The sequence below is a fragment of the Pituophis catenifer genome, unplaced genomic scaffold (genome assembly GCF_029215685.1).
Source record: "Pituophis catenifer annectens isolate HBS135680 unplaced genomic scaffold, rPitCat1.0.hap2 SCAF_1, whole genome shotgun sequence".
Lineage (NCBI taxonomy): Eukaryota > Metazoa > Chordata > Lepidosauria > Squamata > Colubridae > Pituophis > Pituophis catenifer.
The window spans coordinates 298,254,196-298,274,289 of NW_027256881.1; the positions used below are offsets into that span (position 1 = coordinate 298,254,196).

The window sequence follows — 20,094 nt, forward strand, 5'->3', positions numbered from 1 at the left end:
TCAATTATGCCTTTCCAAAGTGTCTATTTTCAGTATAAATTTCCAACTCTCTCAACAAAAAACAAAAAGTCCTTGGCTACGCCACACAGGAGATACTATATCACTATCAAGCCTCTTGTGGCATCTGAGGCTGAAATAAAATCCACACTGGAATGTGTGTTCCAGCCACAAAATGGTTATCTTATAGCTAGTTAGTATATATTAATATATTAAACTATATAATAAATATATTAAGGATATTGCACAGATGGGCTGTCTGGAATTATCTGCATCAAGTCCAGTATTTGGTCAGTTCCTTGACATTTTGACAAATATAAGAGATCTTTGTGATTGGTGGACAGGTATTCGGAATATCATTTCAAACTCAGGATACTGGATGAACTTTATGGAAGTTGTATACCGTATATGTATGTGTTTCCTCACTGTATGCCTTGCAACTGGGTGCTTATAATGCAGTTGTTGATGTTGAAGAGAGAGTAAAAGTTCCTAATTGCCAATAAGCAAGTCCATTTTATTTTCTGTAGAAGAAAAATGTATATAGTTCAGAGTTAGCAAAACATGGATGGTCCTGATGTGCCAGTGTACTTACAGGCAACTAATCCCCTCAAAATTAATTTTATCCAAGCATGTTTATTACTGGGTTGATAATAAAGAATTTCTTCACTATGGTTTCTCACACTTGCTTCATCACACCTGTTTAGAACATTTTAAAAAATCCCGTGTAAGAAATTCTCTGAGCCCAGCCAGAGGGCATCATCAAACTATTTATTTTAAACTATGGAATCTTTGTTATAGTCAGTGTCTTTCACAGTACACAAAGAATGGATTTTATTGTTAGGATGAACATTGCAACTGTTTCTGCTTTTCACTCATCACTTTCATTTTTGCCCACTGGATTACTGTTATCATTTTTAGGATTTCAAACTACCATTTTGCGTTAAAAAAAGTATCTTTCCTTATTGATTTATGGCCTTATATTTTAGCTGGTGTAGAATGATACCAATCCCTTCTGGGGGAAATCAACTTCTCTCATTCAACACTTTCTTAAATATATTGTTTTCCTTGATTCACACTGTTAAAGAATTGGGTCACCATCCACTGACAGAAGACCTTTGGCCTTATTATATAAACAAATTTAATGGGAGGCATCTGTCCTGGATTTATGCCTAGCTTATCAACCAGTCAATCTTTGTTTTAAATAAATGGGCTTTTTCTGGTCAGCTATGCTAAAATTTTCTTAGCCATCATGATCTTTGAGATAAGTTAAGATGCTAATCAACATACTTTGAGTCCTTTTTCCTCTTGATAACTACTTGATAACTTTGGCAAGTGGACATTCCAATCAAATTGATGGGTGATTTTTTTTTCCTCTGTTGGGAGAGGAATGTATGTGTCAGTTCAGGTGACAAGCCATTTCAGTGGGTTCTGGTTCTTGCTAAGCAATAAGATGTATAATTGAAGATGCCGGTGTGCTGTACTCACTTATTGGCAAAGAGTATGTTTATCTTCTTGAGATAGATTTGCAGCTCCCTGGACAGACTTTATTTAACTGTGTTTTTGTGGTTTCTACTCTGTGACAAGCAAGAGTGTGGGAAAGCTGGAAAAAGCTTGGCTTCAAAAATGCACAAAAGAGGGAAGAAGGAAGACACTTTGGGAAAAAAACAATTATTCAGAACAAAGAACACTATTTCAGAACATGGTCTAATAATCAGAGGGTACCAGAAGCCATTCTAGACATACTTTCTGAGCTATTCGTCAGGATATAGTAGTTTCCAAGTCTCTCTTGGCCATTTATAGAATTACATAGTGATTTCCATGTGAGTTATTATAGAAATTAGCACCCACCCCTCTCCTAGAAGAATGAAATATTCTAGGAACTATTAAAAAGGCAGAATATTTTCCCTAAAAGAGAAATAAAAATCTTAAAGGAAACAGAAACAAAAGACCCCCAGCTCCCTGCCCCCAGCAGATATTTTGGTGCCAGTTTATCTACAAAACAAAAGACCTCAGCTCCAGGATGATGGGATTATCCTTCAGGGCAAAGCCACTCAGCTACAATAGGAAATTGCCCTTCATTGCATCACCCATCAAGATTCAACCAAGCCTGGGACACAGACAACCTCAGCTATGACTGCATAGCCCCATGGGAGTCTGACTGCAACCAATAGGATTGGTTCCAATAGGATCCCTTGCCACAGGAACAGGAAGTTCAAATTCAAAGCCCAAGAGAGGGTATAAATCTCTCTCTCTCTTCCATGTGGTCATCTACCCAGAATCACACATGCTTGGTGGTTCTGCTTCACCATTAAACCATCCTTCCAAGCAGCCTCCATGTTTCCAGTGTCTTTCTTCCCACTAGGAACTGAACCCAGATTGATATTTCTTCCAACAGTATATAGAAATTGGGGCTCCTAATATATTCCCACATAACTGAGTTTGATTCCACAAAAATTCTTTATGAGATCAGATTCATTGATTCATGTATCCTTCTATATTTCCTAGCTATAAAACAGATTCAAAAGAGGAAAAAAGAAATCAAGTTTTCTGCGTACAGGAGAGATTTCCACTGGCTCAAAACACTTCAGAAGAAAGTATTTCCTGAATGGTTTGAGACCATGATTTTTCCATTCTTCAGCCATTTAGAACAAATATTTTTTTGTTTCTGTTTGCAGCTTGATTTTGAATTTCACCAAGGTTTCTTTTATATGTATATGTTTAATTTTTTTAAAAAAAGATGAAAACTAGCAACAACTAATATTTACACTACTGTAGAGGAAAAGGAGAGAAAAAAGAAAATCCAAAATCCATAAAAAAAAATAAAGAAATAGCTTCTGATTTTCTTTTTAGCTGTTATTGATATAAGTATAAATTATCCTCTTTATCACTACAACATGAATTGCATTTTTTATTATCTATTTTTTCTAATCATGAAAACCATATGTCATAATTTCATTTTTTTTCTGCTTCACTCAAAAAGTCTCTAAGAGATTTTTCAGTCAGCATTAAATTTGGATAATAAATTTTCTCTGAGCAAAGCTGTCAGTCTGGCTAGTTCAGCAAGTTCCATCATATTCACTATCCATTCCTCCATTGTGAGTAATGTCAAATTGTCCCATTTTTGTGCAAATAGCATTAGCACTTCGATTTATATACCACCTCTGATATATGCTTTAGAACAGGGGTGTCAAACTCGATTTCATTGAGGGCCGCATTAGGATTGTGTTTGACCTAGGGGGGCAGGGTGGGCGTGGCCAGGGTGGGCGTGGCCAGCTTGATGTTACTCATGTCAGGGATGCCTGTGATGGCCCGTGGTGCCTCTGCCAGTGAAAATGGGCTCCCAATCTCCGTTTTCGGCTGGGATGGCAGAGGCACCACAGGCTGATCGTTTGCTCTTTTCAGTGCGGCCCTGCGGGCGGGATCTAAGCACCCCACAGGCTGGATCTGACCCCTGGGCCTTGAGTTTGACACCCCTGCTTTAGAATGTCAGCATATTGACCCCAACAATATGATATATATATATATATATATATGTCTTTGGTTATTCGAGTTTTCTCCCGCGTAAAATTGGAAGTGTCTTGGCGACGTTTCGACAAAGTCTCATTCGTCATCTTCAGGCTGGTGTTTTCAGCTTCGTGCTTCGAAGCACGAAGCTGAAAACACCAGCCTGAAGATGACGAATGAGACTTCATCGAAACGTCGCCAAGACACTTCCAATTTTATGCGGGAGAAAACCCGAATAACCAAAGACCTACATACAAACACTGAAATTTTCATATATTAAAAACAAGAACTCCATAGTTCTACTCTGAGGTACAGATTATCTCTTCTATTGAACTACTTTTCTTGCCAGTCACTTAAGAGCTAAGGAGAAAGTCCTTTTACTAGCTTCTCCAGTTTTTTGTAAGAATAATTTGTCTCTTTTCCAGTTACATTATTAACAATTTTTCACCTTCTAATTTTGACATATAGCATTTTTTGCTTTTTCAGTACCAGTTTAGGAACAGGAGCTTCCTTCTGCTTAGGAAGGACATACCAGGACTTTTAACCTTGTATGAGAGTTTATAAATGATGAAGAAATCAATATATCCTTTGGATATTTTTAAAAACCAGGTTTCATTGTTTGATTATTGTATCAGCAGCAGCAGCAGCAACAACAACTAAGATCTCTTCATGTTACTTTGAGGAGCCATATGGACAATTATAAGAGATACCAATGTTAAGAGTCAAATATCACACAGGATTCAAAGTTCAGAAAAAAACATAGATAAAATAGCATTAAAATCTTTGTTTATTTCATATGTTGAGACAAATTTCTTATTTCTAAAAACAATTACTTTATCTCTTTTATTCTCTTAACCAAGTCTATCAAAGTGGAAGAACTTATATGTGTAAATAGGAAATATTAGATATTATATTTGGATATTGTTTAGGATTTAAGACACTACTAGATGATTTAAATAATTGATTGGGTTTAGATGTTTTCTCCATTTCATATGAAAGCAACTTCTACAGCTTTTTATGTTTCTTTGGGATTGAAGTCAATCATATTGACATTATAACATAGACATATTGAAGCTGTGAAAGAACACTGTTGTACTCCTCTGTTTCCAGATGATATAAGCATGTGTATGCATAGTTTGTGCAAAATGGGGTGAAACAGTCCTTGCAAAGCATCTTTTTCATTGTGAAAAGTTGAGATTGCTGCATGGATTGATTTGTAACTTTGCAGCAGCTGGTTGTATTTGATAGGTTTTCAGCCACTTTCTAATGTTTTTCTAATCATGGTAGTTTATTAGGAACAGTTTTACTCTTCAGAGGACAACTCAGATGTAATATGTGTCTAAAACTGAATGACAGAAAAATGATCAGAAACAACTACCGTATTTTCCGGCGTATAAGACGACTGGGCGTATAAGACGACCCCCGACTTTTTCTGTTAAAATATAGGGTTTGGGCTATACACGCCGTATAAGACTACCCCTCTTCCAACGCACACCAAATAAAAATTAAAAAACATCAATTGGCTCACCCACAATGTAAAAGCAGCTGTGCTAGACCCAAAATGGCCCCTGCAACAAGCAGGAACCTCACACAGCCACAAAAAGCCCAAAAAAACAACTTTCACACTTTACACACACAAAATTCCACATACAGCTTTGTGAGATTTTGTGTGTTTGTGTAGTTAGAAAGCTGCACAAATATTTTATTTTATTTTATTTTTATTTTTATATGAAAGCTAAATTTAAAACTTCCTAAACTTTAAATGGCTAGGTCTAAAAAAGAACAACTAAAAAAAACCCCAATTAACTATTTTTTTTAAAGCTCCCAAAGGGGAAAAAAACTTACCCAATAGAACAGGGGTCTCCAACCTTGGCAACTTTAAGACTTGTAGACTTCAACTCCCAGAATTCCTCAGCCAGCTTTGCTTTGCTGGCTGAGGAATTCTGGGAGTTGAAGTCCACAACTCCCTGCCTGCTTGATTGCAGGCAGGGAGTGGCTTGCTGATGGAATGGATTCAGGCAAGCGAAGCAAGGTAAACGTTGCGACTAGCAGCTAAGGTAAGCAAGCTGGAGGGGGAAAACTTTTTTCCTTTTACATGGCTGTGGCGATCCAAGCTGAGTTGCCTGATTAGCAGGCAATTCAGCTGGGATCATCAGAGCTTGGATCGCCAGAGCCATTTAAGGCTCGTCAGAGCCTTTCGGGCTGGTCTGCCTGGTTACAGGAGACGACACCCGGCGTATAAGACGACCCCCGACTTTTGAGAAGATTTTCATGTGTTAAAAAGTCTTATATGCCGGAAAATACGGTAGCCATTCAGGTAAAAGAAAATTAAAAGGGGTATGTGTTTGAGGAAATAGGGAAAACTAATAAAAAGACTCAAGATAAATTAAATTAGCTATTTCTTGACCCTGTCATTTTGCTTAAGTTATCTGTTTGCCTCCCAAACTCCCTCAGAAGTTATATGGGGCTAGAAGCCATTTTTTAATGTGGTGTTCTGGCTTCCAGGGGTTGTTTACTTCTTATTTAGGAAGATACACAACTCATCAAAACTTCAAGTGGTTATTGTGATTATACTTGTATATATGTTTAAACATCAGTTTTCCCTAATCTGGGTGTCCTTGGGGAAAAACATGTGGGTTTTTATTTACCAGAATTCCCCAACCAATTTACCAATAGAGCTATTCCCAAGAAATTTGGATGTTGACATCTGGAGACTGGAAGGTGCTCAAAACTTTTTCTCTAACTTCTAACAGCTTTTGATAGCCTTATAATGATCATTTTGCATTCTTTCCTGAACAATAAAAATTAAGTTATTTTAATTAAGGCAAACATTTCTAGATTATATCTATGCAAATTTTATGGGCACCCTTGGCCTAGGAGCTATAATAATAGTGCTTCTTTCCTGAATTGGTGCCTAAACTAAATATAAGCAATAATATTGGGCCAGTCACTTGGGCCAGTGGGAGGAAGGTGTGTTGGATATGTTTGGTGCCTTGAGCTATTTGTAAAAGTAATAAAGGTGAGATATAAACAGATAAACAAACATGCTAATTTTGTACCTCATAGCACTGAACATTTTCAGGTTTTTTCTTTGATATGAAATGAGCAAAATGCTTCATGTGTATAACATAAATTCCTTGAGAAAAAAAGCAGCAAACAAGAACTCCCTCCCCAAAAGCCTCTAGAGAGCTGATGCCAACTAGACGGTAGGGGGCTAAATGGAAAAAATAACTTGACCTGGTGGAAGGCAGACTTAACATTTCTAACAGCTACGCATTTATTACATGGAAAAATGGTCTGGAAAAAGGTTGATGTTTTTATCTCAGAACATTAGAATGACTTTCCCCCTCAGATGATTTTTTTTTCAGTGCTGCCTTCTAATTCAGTGTTTTGTCTGGCAGGATAACCTCTACAGAAAGGCAGCTGAATGGATTCCAGAATAGCCTTAACAGCGCTGCATCCTGTGAGCCACTTGCAAACTCCACAGGTGAGTGAACTAAGACTCTGCTATCACTAATTCATTTAAATGCTGCCTTTGGTGTCACTTTTGCAGTACCATCCGTCTTTACTTATCCTATAACTGGTTTACTAGTATAAGATAGATAAAATCTCCTTGATGCAACCAGGAAATACCAAGAAAGGCTTGTTTACTTCTGAGCAGTAGGAAAGGTGCTTTGCTATGACATTTTAAATGAAAAATCTAGAAATGGTGAAAAGAGAAATGGTTAATGGAGGAAAAAATGTATCTAGGCCAGAGAAAAAGGATGATTTGTATCTCACACTCATCAGAAAGAGCTGTGGCATCTTAGAATACACACTTATTTTGCTATGGAGGTTTCTTTCCCTCTGTTTCCAATGACCATTCTGTTTTTTAAAGCAAACATTGGTTTCACATTTGCTTGTACTGGATTCGTTTTAGAGTTGGAACTATCTTTTTCACATGTGAAAAGGACCAATACCAGTGGACACTTCAAATTAGCTTGCATTTTTGTGTGTTTCTGCCATGTTAGCAAATGTGTTCATGTTTGGTTTCTCATGAGTCTCTTACCAATTTTCTTGGGATGTTCTTAAGTTAAGAAGAAAGGCTTCAGTGCAAAATAAAATAAAATAGTCAAGGGACCTGCTTTAGGCTAAGCCATTTTTTCCATTTTCCAGGTCTCTTGGAAGCTGGCCCTCAGATTATATTCGCCAGAGCTAGACCTTTGTACAGCCGAACCCGAGCCATTGACACAATTTTAGGGCAAAGAAAGAAAAGGCCAGAGGAGGGAGGGCCAGCCTAAGGTAACAATAGGCACCTCTGTTTTCCCCAAATTTTCCTTTGGTAACACTGTAATTTTAATAGTTATGCTAAGAAAAAGAGGGGAAAGATCTATCTGCAAAAATCTCATGAAATGGAGTTTTGGTGAAAGGGAAAAACTAAGCATAGTAAATGGATGCCAGAAGTCTGTTCATAACATGCTATTTCCTAGTGTTGAGTACTGTAAGAAGGAAATAAGATTTGTCTGTTTTTCTACTATAGACTTCTGAGGTAAGCAGCCAGAACCTCAAATTTTAATCAGGAAAGTAAAGATTAAAAGGAAAGGGGGGGGGAAGTGTGGGGGGGGAAACAGATTTTTTTACAAGGTCTGAGTTTGTAATAATGGAAGATAGATAACAACTTTAAATAATACCTAGGTTTCTCTTTGTTATCTTTGTTTTCAGCCATATCCTTTTTATGCCCTAGGTAGAATTTACATTGGTAATTTCAAGCTCCTTAATTTGGCATATTGAAAATTAAAGAAAATTAATCTTAATCGCTGATGTTACAAGCAGTTTTTAGTATGTTTATATAATGACTAAGGTTTCAGAATGAATCCAGGATATTCTGTAATTTTCTTAGTGACACATTAATCTTTTGTGATAAGAACATGAACATAAGGGTACATTTCCTTTTAGAAAGGCATTCTGTCCTTAAGTCAGGGAGTGAAATAATCAATCCACAATAAAAATCCCTGCAGTTTTTACTTACTAATAGTAATTTTTCCTACAGAGTAGCAATGGCATTAATATCTTACCCGTTTTTGTTCACTGTATTACTCTAATCAACTGTACATGTTGCCTTAACTTTGAAACAGTCCTTCATCAAATAGTACCTCTGGTAATCCAGCCTTAGTTTTAGTTTGACTTTATAGAAGTGAGATATTACATTGCAAAATACCTTCTTGTGAATATGCCGCAGTAGAGAAATGACACTATTATTAGAGCAGTGATCGCCAACCTTTCTGGCTTGGCAGACCAGCGCAGGGGGAGGAGGGATGGTTCTGTGTGAGTGGCAGGCGCATGCATGAGCTTATGCAAGTGGCGGGCTTCCGCAAATGAAGCTTTGTGCATGAGCTCATGCACCCGCTGCTCATGCTAATGGAGCTTTGCGAGCACAGCCCACCGATCACGTAAGTGGAGCTGTGCATGCATGCACTCTTGCCCACCGCTAACATGACCTGGTTTCAAATGGGCCATGGCCCAGTAGTGGGTCACAAACCAGAAGTTGGGAACCCCTGCATTAGAATACCTGTTAATGGCCCATACTGTTTGAGAATTTTTCATTCATGTGGAATAATTGCATCACAAATGGGGTTCAATAAGTGTCAGTGTATGGTGGACATTTGCTGAGTCGGTCATTTATATGTTCCACCATTTGTTTGGACCCCATTCACCAGAGTGATAATCACTGCAGATTCCTAAAGAATAGAGTAATTTTGTAATAGTTCCATTAAAAAAAAATGCTAGGATTAGCACAGCCAATTATCATCCAAACAGTTGGATGTGCCTAATCAGCAAATTGTTTGTAAAGTTCACTGATTGGATGAACCTAGGGGAAAAAAATACTTAGTTGTGCCACCTGCCAGTGAAGTACACCTATTAGGAGGCTCTCCCTATTCTTCCTTTGTAGGCTTGAAAGTGGCATTTAACTAAATTTCTTGAGAGACACTATGGCAAAAAATTGACAGGTTATTTCATCAATCATCACCTTCTTTGACTAATGATGATACTGAATGACGACACCACTAATGCAGATTACATGAATGAACAAAGGAGAATTGACTATGCCTGTTCCAATCTCCAAAGGAATGAAACAAAGATATGTCTGTATTCATATTTTTAATTTTATGTATATATTTGATTTATATCTTGCCTTTTGTTCAAGAGTTTAAGATGGCATAACATTCCCTCCTATTTTTTCCCCACAATTATTAAATACTCTTTAAAGTAGTTAGGCTGAGAGAGAATTCAAAGTCATCCAGTGAGTTTCCGTGGCTGAGGGGTTAGTAAAGAAGGCTTCTTGTTTCTGGGACAATATAGCGCTTGTGAGCCTCTGCTAGCATCTAATCTATCTCTGGATCTTTTGGGTTGATCCAGTGTGCTTTCCTCCTACTTTCGATCCAGTGACTTAAATCTTTTTAAATAACTTGTGGTTTGCTCAAATCTGTACTCCTTACAGAAACATGGTAAATGCACTGATTCACTGAGGGAGCTCATCTGTTCCAAAATTATCAGAGTCTTGGTTCAACACATGTGACTTTTATCCCGGAATTAAAGTTGCAAGGCCACCTTTCCAATTTCTTGAGATAGATTTGGATGTCCCTTCTAGTCCAATACCTTAAACACAATGCCACATGGGCTCTTTATCCTTATAATGAACTATCATCTTCTCTCTAGGCTAAAAGACCCCCAATCGATGTAGTTTTTCCTCAGAGGGATCTGCTCTTTCCCTTTTGTCTGTTCTTTTCAGATTTATGATATTATTGAGGTTTGAAGACATTATTCCAGAGGTAGACTTACATAGCATGGCCTTCTATCAAACAATGCCATCTATCAGGAGTCAAGAAGTGTTTAGCATCTGCTCTCGGCAATGATATTTCCACCATCATCTCCCTTCCGAGCCCCTTGGGTTCCCAATCAGATGATAATTTCAGAAGTCTTTAAAAAATATTCTCCCAAGCCTTGGAGCAGGGTGCTTGTGGAATTCCCTGCTAGTTGTGTTTTTTGTTATAGGGAGCATTATTGTCTGGACATAAACTATTTTTTTTTTAGTGTCAGCTGCCAGAGTCATTGTGGAGGTACTTGATCTTTAAATCTCATCAATCAGTCAATCTTAGAGTTATATAAGGACATTGCTATTGAGTCAGTAGTACATTCCATTCCCTTTCTTAATGATTCCAGGTTTAATAAATCAACAGATTTGTTGTGGTTGAAACATTCATAAACTAAAACCTTCTTTATCTTATATATGAATCATTATACTCCGTTGGCAAGTATATACTTGTACAGTCAAAGACATACACATTCAGGGGGATATATAGAGGGGAAAAAATGCAAATAGTGCTGTTGCAAGATATCAGTGGAAACTCCCAGCCTGATAGGCAAATGCCATTTGGGAGACAGACTTTCTTCTGCACAGTAATATGGGAGGAAAGAATTAAATTCACCTTCCCACTTTCTATTTTGCAATTGAAATAACAAAAGCCAGGAACATTAAATACACTTGTTTCAGTGGAACTTTTGTGCAAAATTAATTTTAGTCTACACAAAATGAATTGCCACTGAATAGAATAGAATCTTTCAAATGTTAATTTTCCTGAGTTTTGAGAACACCCTTACATATAATGTTGCAGATTAAAATATGCATATTTATTATCTTACAATTTACATTATTATTTTAAATTGAAACATAAATATTTGGCAAAATATTTTGTTGATGGAACAAAATGGAACAAAACTATGTCTGATCACTGATCAACAACGCTTCATTAAAAATGGCAGATGGTAATTAATAGAAATAAACAGTGTGTATATATATATATCTACGGGGATGAAAACAAATATATATATATATACATATATACATATATGTAGGTCTTTGGTTATTCGGGTCTTCTCCCACGTAAAATTGGAAGTGTCTTGGCGACGTTTCGACGAAGTCTCATTCGTCATCTTCAGGCTGGTGTTCTCGGCTTCGTGCTTCCAGCACATTGCTCCTGGAAGCACGAAGCCGAGAACACCAGCCTGAAGATGACGAATGAGACTTCGTCGAAACGTCGCCAAGACACTTCCAATTTTACGTGGGAGAAGACCCGAATAACCAAAGACCTACATACAAACACCCGCGAAAACCTGAGAAAACAAATATACATACATACATACATATATATATATGTTTATTGCATATACAGTATATATACAATACATATATATAGATTAAGGCTACAATATAATTGATCAATGCAGCAAAATCACTTGACTAAATTGATTAATCTTTTATTTAAGCATTGCATTCATTTGGTGTTAATCTTCATTTTTAAAAATGGCTTACATTTATTGACACTTCCCCACTACTGAAGATCTTGAACATGAAAAATCATAGAGTTGAAAATCTATGGATTTAATATAATCCTTTGGTACAGGAATTCAAATGAAATCATATGGATAAATATGTATTCAGCCTTTGCTTAAGGATTTCTTCATCAATTTTTTATCATTTTTGCCCTTTTTTGTTTATACTGCTTCTATACTAAGCAGCTTGCAAGACTTTACATTGATTATGACAATGATACTAAAAGAGATATAAAACAAATTCATTTATAAGAATATGTATCAGAACTAGGTATGCAAAAATTTAAGATACATACAGTAAGAACATGATACCACCTGCCCATAATTTATCCCTGGGTAATTGTAGAGTGGTTCTCCTCAGTTCCCAAAGGCATAACAAAATAATCAAGGTGTTACTAAGATATGAAATATTAAAAGGAATGGAGTATTCTTATTCCTGGAAGAAAACTGTTTCATAAAACAGGAATTCCAAGAGAATGTTCACTTCCAAGTTTCCTCCTGTCACACCTGATTGTGTGGTTGTGTAGATTTTTAGCATGCATTCTCTCCATGGACATAAGGCATAAGGCATAAGATGTTGGTTGCTGGAAATCCAGATACCAGGTGATATTAGGATGTCAGGAGAATGGTATATAGAGGATTTGGCAATTATCTGAGTGTCTGAAGTGTTTGGGATAATTGGAGGCTTGTGAAGACCTTCACAATACAATACTTGTATTGGTGCAATACAAGAAACAGCAGCAGTGGCTTGGGAGGCTGGCAGAGAGCCAGTCCTCTGGAACGACCTGCTGAGTGGCTAGAGTGTGGTCAGGTGGCCATGAAAAGTTGGTGGATTGAAATCAGAGTTGGCAAAGCAGTGTGAGAAGCTCCTTAGAGAGCTGGCAATACCCAATTTAGTATCGCTGATAAGCTGGATGGCAGCACAAGAATTCCAGCCACAGGATGGTCCAGGCTGGAGAGTCATCTTCCTGAGGATGCAGCTAGTTGCAAAACTCTTATGTTGGATGTGATTTCAGTGACAGCTTAATGGTGATGACTACTCAAGTCTGCTAGTTTTCAGTAAGCTCCATTGATGGGGGTCATTTGGGAATTGCCAACTTGGCAATGTACCAGAGATTTGGAGGCTTTTAGATTTGAGATGGCAGCAGGAGCTGGAACTATATAGGAATAGGTGATATTCCTATAGCTTGTAGCTGCTATGGCTTTGATTTTGACTTCTTTTTTTGTCATTTTCCTTTTTTGCACTATGCCATGGACCCGAGAGAGGAGGATCTGCTAGGTCTGTTATACAGGTAGTCCCCAACTTACAACAGTTCATTTAGCGACCATTCGAAGTTATAACAGGATTGAAAAAGGTGATTTATGACTGTTTTGCAACTTATGACGGTTGTGGCATCCCTGTGGTCATGCGATCAAAATTTGGATGCTTGGCAACTGGTTCATATTTATGACAGTTGCAAAGTCTTGATCACCTTCTGTGTCATTCTGACAAGTACAGTCAATGGAGAAGTCTAATGAGGGAATTGCTGGCTGGGGTATTCAAGGAATTGAAGTCTACACTTCTTAAAGTGGGGAAACACTTTCTAAAGCTTCTATAGATTAAGACATTATAGATTATAGGCCTGTCTGGATGTACTTGGGAAGCAGTGATCTTGGGCCAGACATTCTCTCTCAATCCAAACTCATCTCACAGGTTTGTTGCTGTGGGGAAAATAGAAGGAGGAAAGTGAGTTGGACATGTTTGCCACCTTGAGTTATTTGTAAAAATAATAAAGGCGGAGTATAAATAAATAAGTAATACAGTTGTGGATATTAGATAAAAGGAAATTGAGCTGATAGTGACTCAGATGCTCACAAGCTTTTTACATTCATAATAATGTTCACTCTTGTGTTCAAAATAACAGGAGTAAAGGAAGAGAAGTTATATATATCTTTGCTACTCATAGGCCAGATATAAAGATCTGAACATCTGGAAATAATTCAGCATGTACCTGTGTTTGATTATATGTAGATACTTGAACTATGTGCATGAAAGAGAGAGAAGTGAGAGAGGGGAATGTTTAGGAGTATAAAAGCACAAGAGGCAATGAGTGGGCTCTGGGGTCCAGGACACTCCTGAGCATCCAAATACTATAAATTAAGTAGGCCTAGCAAAGAGGAAAGTATCATTTGTTAGCTTAAATAAGCAATTGTTGTCGCATAACAGAAATCAACAGAAGGGGGCAATAAGGTTCAAAGCTGTTCATATAAACTCTTTATAATTTATATATCAGTGCCAGAGTCTTTCTGAGTTTTGGCTACCATACACTAGCATGGCTCTCTTCCTACGATGTATCCAATTTATGCAGTGACAACTGAAGTTATATAAGAGAGAAGTAAAAATATTTATTTTGACTCCACTCAACGTATGAAACCAAAACTTATTTTAGTAGCAATAGCATTTAGACCCCCTTATACCGCTTCATAGTGCTTTATAGCACTCTCCAAGCAAAGTGTGTGCGCGAAGCGAACCAGTGATAACACCGGTTAGAACCCAGCACTGATGGGTTTGTTAAAAACAGATCATGCCAAACCAATCTTATTTCATTTTTTGACAAAGTGACTATATTAATAAACCAGCGAAATGTTGTAGACATAGTATATTTAGACTTCAGCAAGAAATTTGACAAAGTAGTCCACAACCTACTTCTTGATAAGCTAGGAAAATGTGGGATAGACAGCATCACCAGATGGATTTGTAACTGGCTGACAAACCATACTCAACGAGTAGTTCTTAACGGTACTACATCTACATGGAGGGAAATAAGCAGTGGGGTACCACAAGGTTCCATCTTAGGCCCAGTACTCTTCAGTATCTTCATAATTAATGACTTAGATGAGGGAATAGAAGGGGAACTCATCAAATTTGCAGATGACACTAAACTGGCAGGAATAGCCAACATCCCAGAAAACAAGCTCAGGATTGAAAAATATCTTGAAAGACTTGAACAATGGGCCCTATCCAACAAAATGAAATTTACTGTGGAGAAAAGCAAGGTTTTACACCTGGGCAGAAAAACCAAAGGTACAAGTGCAGATTAGGCGAAAACTGGCTCAAAAACAGTAACTGTGAGAGGAACCTTGGAGTCCCAGTGAACAATTACTTAAACACGAGTCAGCAGTGTGCAGCAGCAGCAGCCAAAAAAGCTAATACAATCCTTGGTTGTATAAACAGAGGCATAGAATCAAAATCAAGTGAAGTATTAGTACTGCTTTATAAATCCTTAGTAAGGCCACACCTGGAATACTGCACCCAGTTTTGGTCACCACATTACAAAAAAGATGTTGAGACTTTGGAAAAAGTGCAAAGAAGAGCAACTAAGATTATTAAAGGAGACTAAAACATGAAAAACAGTTGCAGGATTTGGGTTTGGCTAGTCTAGAGAAAAGAAGAACTAGGGGGGACATGAAAGCAGCATTCCAATATTTGAGGGGCTGTCACAAAGAAGAGGGGTTCAAATTATTCTCCAAAGCACCAGAAGGCAAAACAAGAAACAATGGATGGAAACTAATCAAGGAGAGAAGCAACTTGGAATTAAGGAGAAACTTCCTAACAGTGAGGATAATTAACCAGTGAAATGGCTTGCCTTCAGAAGTTCCTCACTGGAGGTTTTTAAGAAGACACTTGTCTGAAATGGTGTAGGATCTCCTGCTTGGGCAGGGGCTGGACTGGGTCAGGGTCCCTTCCACCTCTATTCTGATTGACATAGGTAGATGGAAACCCAACCAGGCAATATATTCTGGTTGGATGATCGAGAAGCTGAGAGTAGGAGGAAGCTTAGTTTCTGATAGGAAATTCTTTCTGCAGGGGAAAGCTGGCAGAGGTAAAGTCTTAAAAAAACAAAGTTTGGGAAGAAGGAAATTTGATGAAAATGTCATGGCTGGCAACCTTAAATTAGGCCTAGGCAGTGTTTGCTGTTGAAGATTGGGTATTGGCTTTAATAAAGAGCAGTATTGACTGAAGACCCTGAGTTGGGCTGGGCAGTGTTTTACTGTTGAAGAGTAGTAAAAGTTGAGGAGAAGCCAAGACAAAACTCATGAAATGGACAAGAGCATAATACAGAAAAGTACACTAAAGAAAAGTGGGGCCCAGCATGGAACATAAATTACTCAGCAAGGGGGATCTGAGGGGAGTCAGAAAGAAGGAAGACTATACTCTACCAGCCAAAAGACTGCCAGCCTAAAGACTGCCAGTATCTTTTGCCTCAGAAATAGGACATTATTTAGAGATTAAATCAACAATATTGAATGCATGCGTATGCCATTGAAGAACTTAAATGCATAAGGATCTTAAGGTGCATAATGTTCAGCAAAGAAAAAAAAAACCTAGTCCTTTTGCAGTACATTTTAAATCTCAATCCACGGCTTCATTTCTTTCCTGCTGGTTATCAGTAAAAATGGGCAGGAGAAGGTGGGAGAGCTCAGACCTGGCTTTTCTAGCTTAATTAATCTTGCTAAGGAATACAACTCAAAATAGATGTTGTTTGTCTTAATAAAAGAGAAGATAAAATTTCAAGAGATGTTTTGCATTATGTCTTTCATCAAATCTGGAAAACTCATGAAAAGCCCAGGACAAGGTCTCTTCTGATAAATTGCTGCTAAATACTTTTGGTTCTACCACTAGAGACAATTAACCATAAAATGTCTTCCAGCTTAATGTGATTTTAGAAAGTATGTTAGAAAAGCATTTAAATGAAATATGTTATGAAAGCAGTATAAATCATCATCTATTTTCAGATTTGCTTCTAACTTTATTAAGGTTCTCATTGTTGAAGGAGATGGGGATAAGAATATTATAATCCGGAGATAGAATATATAAGTATGTATGTATGTATGTATGTATGTATGTATGTATGTATGTATGTATGTATGTATTCTTCATAAGAATAAAACCATTGAATGCCAGTTGATTAGACTGAAAAATAATATCACAAATTCAGTAACATGTATTAGCAACATTTAGCAACATTAGGTGAAGAGCTTGTTTTAATGTATTGTTCATATTTTCAAACATCCACTATTTCCAGGTATATTGTTGTCTTAACTAGGAGCACACCAGATATCATGTAGTGAACAACTAGGGCTTCTTTCCATATAAATTACCCAAAATCTTTGTAAGGATATGATTGCAGAGCCTTTTCTGATCTCTGATAGATGAGAAGCCCAGAAAAAGGGATTGGAAGTAAATTCAGTAGCATTTCCAATGGCAGCCATTAAAGCTTTGTGGATTGTCCATTCAGTTTTGTCAGTTGTATTAAGGGAAACTCCTACATTTTGTGAGTCAGTGCACACGTTTTGAAAACTGTTATGTATGTTTTTTGTGTGTTTCTTTCAGCTCCTGTTTGTGATTATTTTTTGAAGAAGGATTCTTCCTAAATAATGAACAAACAATCAGTTCAGTGCTTCAGCATGCAAGGAGGAGATGAAGCAGGAATGACTGTTCATCATTCCACGTTCCTGGCTACACCCAGATTGATAACAAGATTTGTCTCAGACTCCAGAATTGTCCCTTAGGAGAGAAAAACAGCCGAGTGTTTGTGGAAATAGCGTTCAAGCTCTGACATGAGGTTTCTACTCCATGGAGCTTTTGCTGCCAAGTCTCAGGGTTTCCTTTATGTTTTATATCACATCTTCTACCAGATAGCCTTTAAATTGTGGTTATGGCTCATAAGATAGAAGTTCTGAGCTGTGTCTATATTATGTATACCGGGCCCAGATTTCTCTTTCCAGTTAGACATTTCGGCTTTCCCTGAGCATGATGAAGTTTCTCTACTAGATGGTGGACACAGTTCGCACAACATGACTACAGTTAACACATGTGATTAAAATGATGACTGATTATAGACACTTGTGCTGGATGCTCTCAATGTTGGCAAGAAGCCATAAAAATTCTCAGTCTGTGAATAAAGTCAATCATTTTGTTCGTTTAATTTATAATTTATTCTCCACAATTAGTTGATAATTTATTCCAGCTTTTTTTCTTGTACTATATTCTTCCTCACATTTCTTTACATTTCATAAATTGATATTCTAATAACTTGTGTTTCCAAGACTCGGCCCTTTCATAGAAATTGTCACTTTAGATGGTGAATCTGAATCTGAACAAAGGTGCTTCATCAGTTATCATTATAGCTTCATTTAACACTCTAAATGCTTTTTGTTTATTGATCAGTAATTCAACTTTTGAAAGATTTGGAAAGCAAACACAGAACTTTACCATTGCAATTTGATCTATTTCTGTATTCAGATGTTTTGCTTGCAAGAAGTATGTCCTATGCATAATTTTTAAGTGGGTATCTCAGGACTCATGTGTATGGCAGGTCGCCAGGATTAATATTTAGGGTAGTGGAGGAGTGACAAAACCTACATTGAATGAGGCAGTGATGGAAAATAGGTAGAGGTACATCGTGCATACATGCAAGACTGTTTTCAGGGGGGCTTCTTTTTTTATGGGGGAAAGTTTTTTATTTTTGAGTTGTGTGCCTGTTTCTCCACTTGCTGTAGAGTTTTATTTGTTTTTATTTTTATTTTCACCAAGATGGCTTTCTAGCTTCATTTCTGAGGTTTATTTGTAGCTCTGTGCATATCTCAGCTACTCCATCTTGTCAAGGAGTTCTGTTATTTTGAACTTCACAGAGAAAGTAATGGTTTTTGATCCATATATGTGGATTTTGTCATGTTAGTGGACAAGATAAGGAGAAGTAGTTCAACTTTAATGCTGGTTAAATAGCAAATGTTAGCTGAGAGTAACAGCTTTTGAGTGCTACTGAACACTATTTTGTACAGAATTTCAAACACTCCAATTATTTCAGTGACACTGAACATATGTGTCTTACATTGACATTTCACAAGACCCAAGAAATTGAATGAATTTGGAGCCTTTGGACTAAAAAGGGGAAAAGGGGTTAACAGACAAATACTAATAAGATCTTTGAGATTAAAAAGTAATTGCCTTTAGTATTTGTTTTTTCAAGTACTCTGACTTAAGGTCATTTTCTTGATATATCCTTGCTAGAACTGAAAATCAAAACCAGCTTGTTAGATGCCATCCAGGAAAAAATGCTTAAGTCCCCCAGATATGCCCTGCTTAATAAAGTAGCTGTGACTCTGTGATCCTTGCCATCTGATCCAGAATTGTACTTTCATGATGTTAAGAGAATTCTATGAATATGTGCTACCTTCATGCCAAACATTGTCTCAGTGTTTCAGATATTTTTTTTTTTAGTTTTGTTCTACTCCTGTTCATCTACAGAAATAATGGAAGTTGAACATCAAAACAGTTCTAAATGCTGTTCACAATCAATTGTCAGCATAAGACTAAGCTTTTGTTTTATCTATAAAATGCATTCTAGAATGGAAGGTAGAATCTGTCCACATCTCAGTAATTATATCATTCTATTGCATTATCTTAGAAGGCATCAAATAAGATGCCACATTAAGGAAAATAAAGTGCATCTTTTGTAGGGTGTGGCAAAATTTGCAATCTTCCGGCAATTTTCTTCAGTTTGTCCTCATTCTTAATTTTGATCAAAATTATTAATATATGTTTTAGAGATATTTTGTACTGGAGATACTTTGTGTTGCAGAAAGGTAACATGAGATGTTTTGTTCTTTATTGTAAAGGTGGTTCTATAATTAAGTCTAAAACATTTGTTGAAGACTGCAGTTGATATTTGAACTGCTGTTACGTAACAGACTGACATTTAAGCAAGGAAATGAAATTATGCAAAAATTGCATATGGAAATCAAAATCTAGCTCAGTTTTCAAAAGAATAATATATCTTGCTGGGGAAAAAATTGCATTCACCTGTATTTATTTTTAAGGAGCATCAGAAGCAACTGTAGAGCAGAAAAAGATTCCAGATGATTAAATTTATGTGCTGTGATTTATTTATAAATATTTCATTTCAAAATTATATAGATTATTGCAGAAATCAAGAGATGTCTCTTGTCCACAGAAGTTAAAACCCAGTAAAGTATGTCCTTGGGACATTTACTTGCCTCACTTTTAACTTGTTATATATCAAGGAGATCTTAAGAGAAAAATTAGAAGGCTAAAAGCTAAGCAATGAGTGGGAAGTACCCTCTTATCTGAATTTGAGTTTCCCTGCCGCAGGCTCTTAGCCAAAGAGTTGATATGATAGATTGACACCACCCCAGCTGCTGTATCTGGAATTTTTCATG

General features: G+C 37.0%; 1 protein-coding gene across 1 annotated transcript in view; it reads left to right on the forward strand.

Moving 5' to 3' along the window:
* Window positions 1–20,094, forward strand: part of TTLL5 (tubulin tyrosine ligase like 5) — a 141,430-nt gene that overhangs the window by 113,010 nt on the left and 8,326 nt on the right. The window contains exon 32 of the mRNA XM_070940991.1: window positions 6,903–6,988. Within this exon, the coding sequence (XP_070797092.1) occupies window positions 6,903–6,988 (86 nt within the window). The remainder of the gene's footprint in view (window positions 1–6,902; window positions 6,989–20,094) is intronic.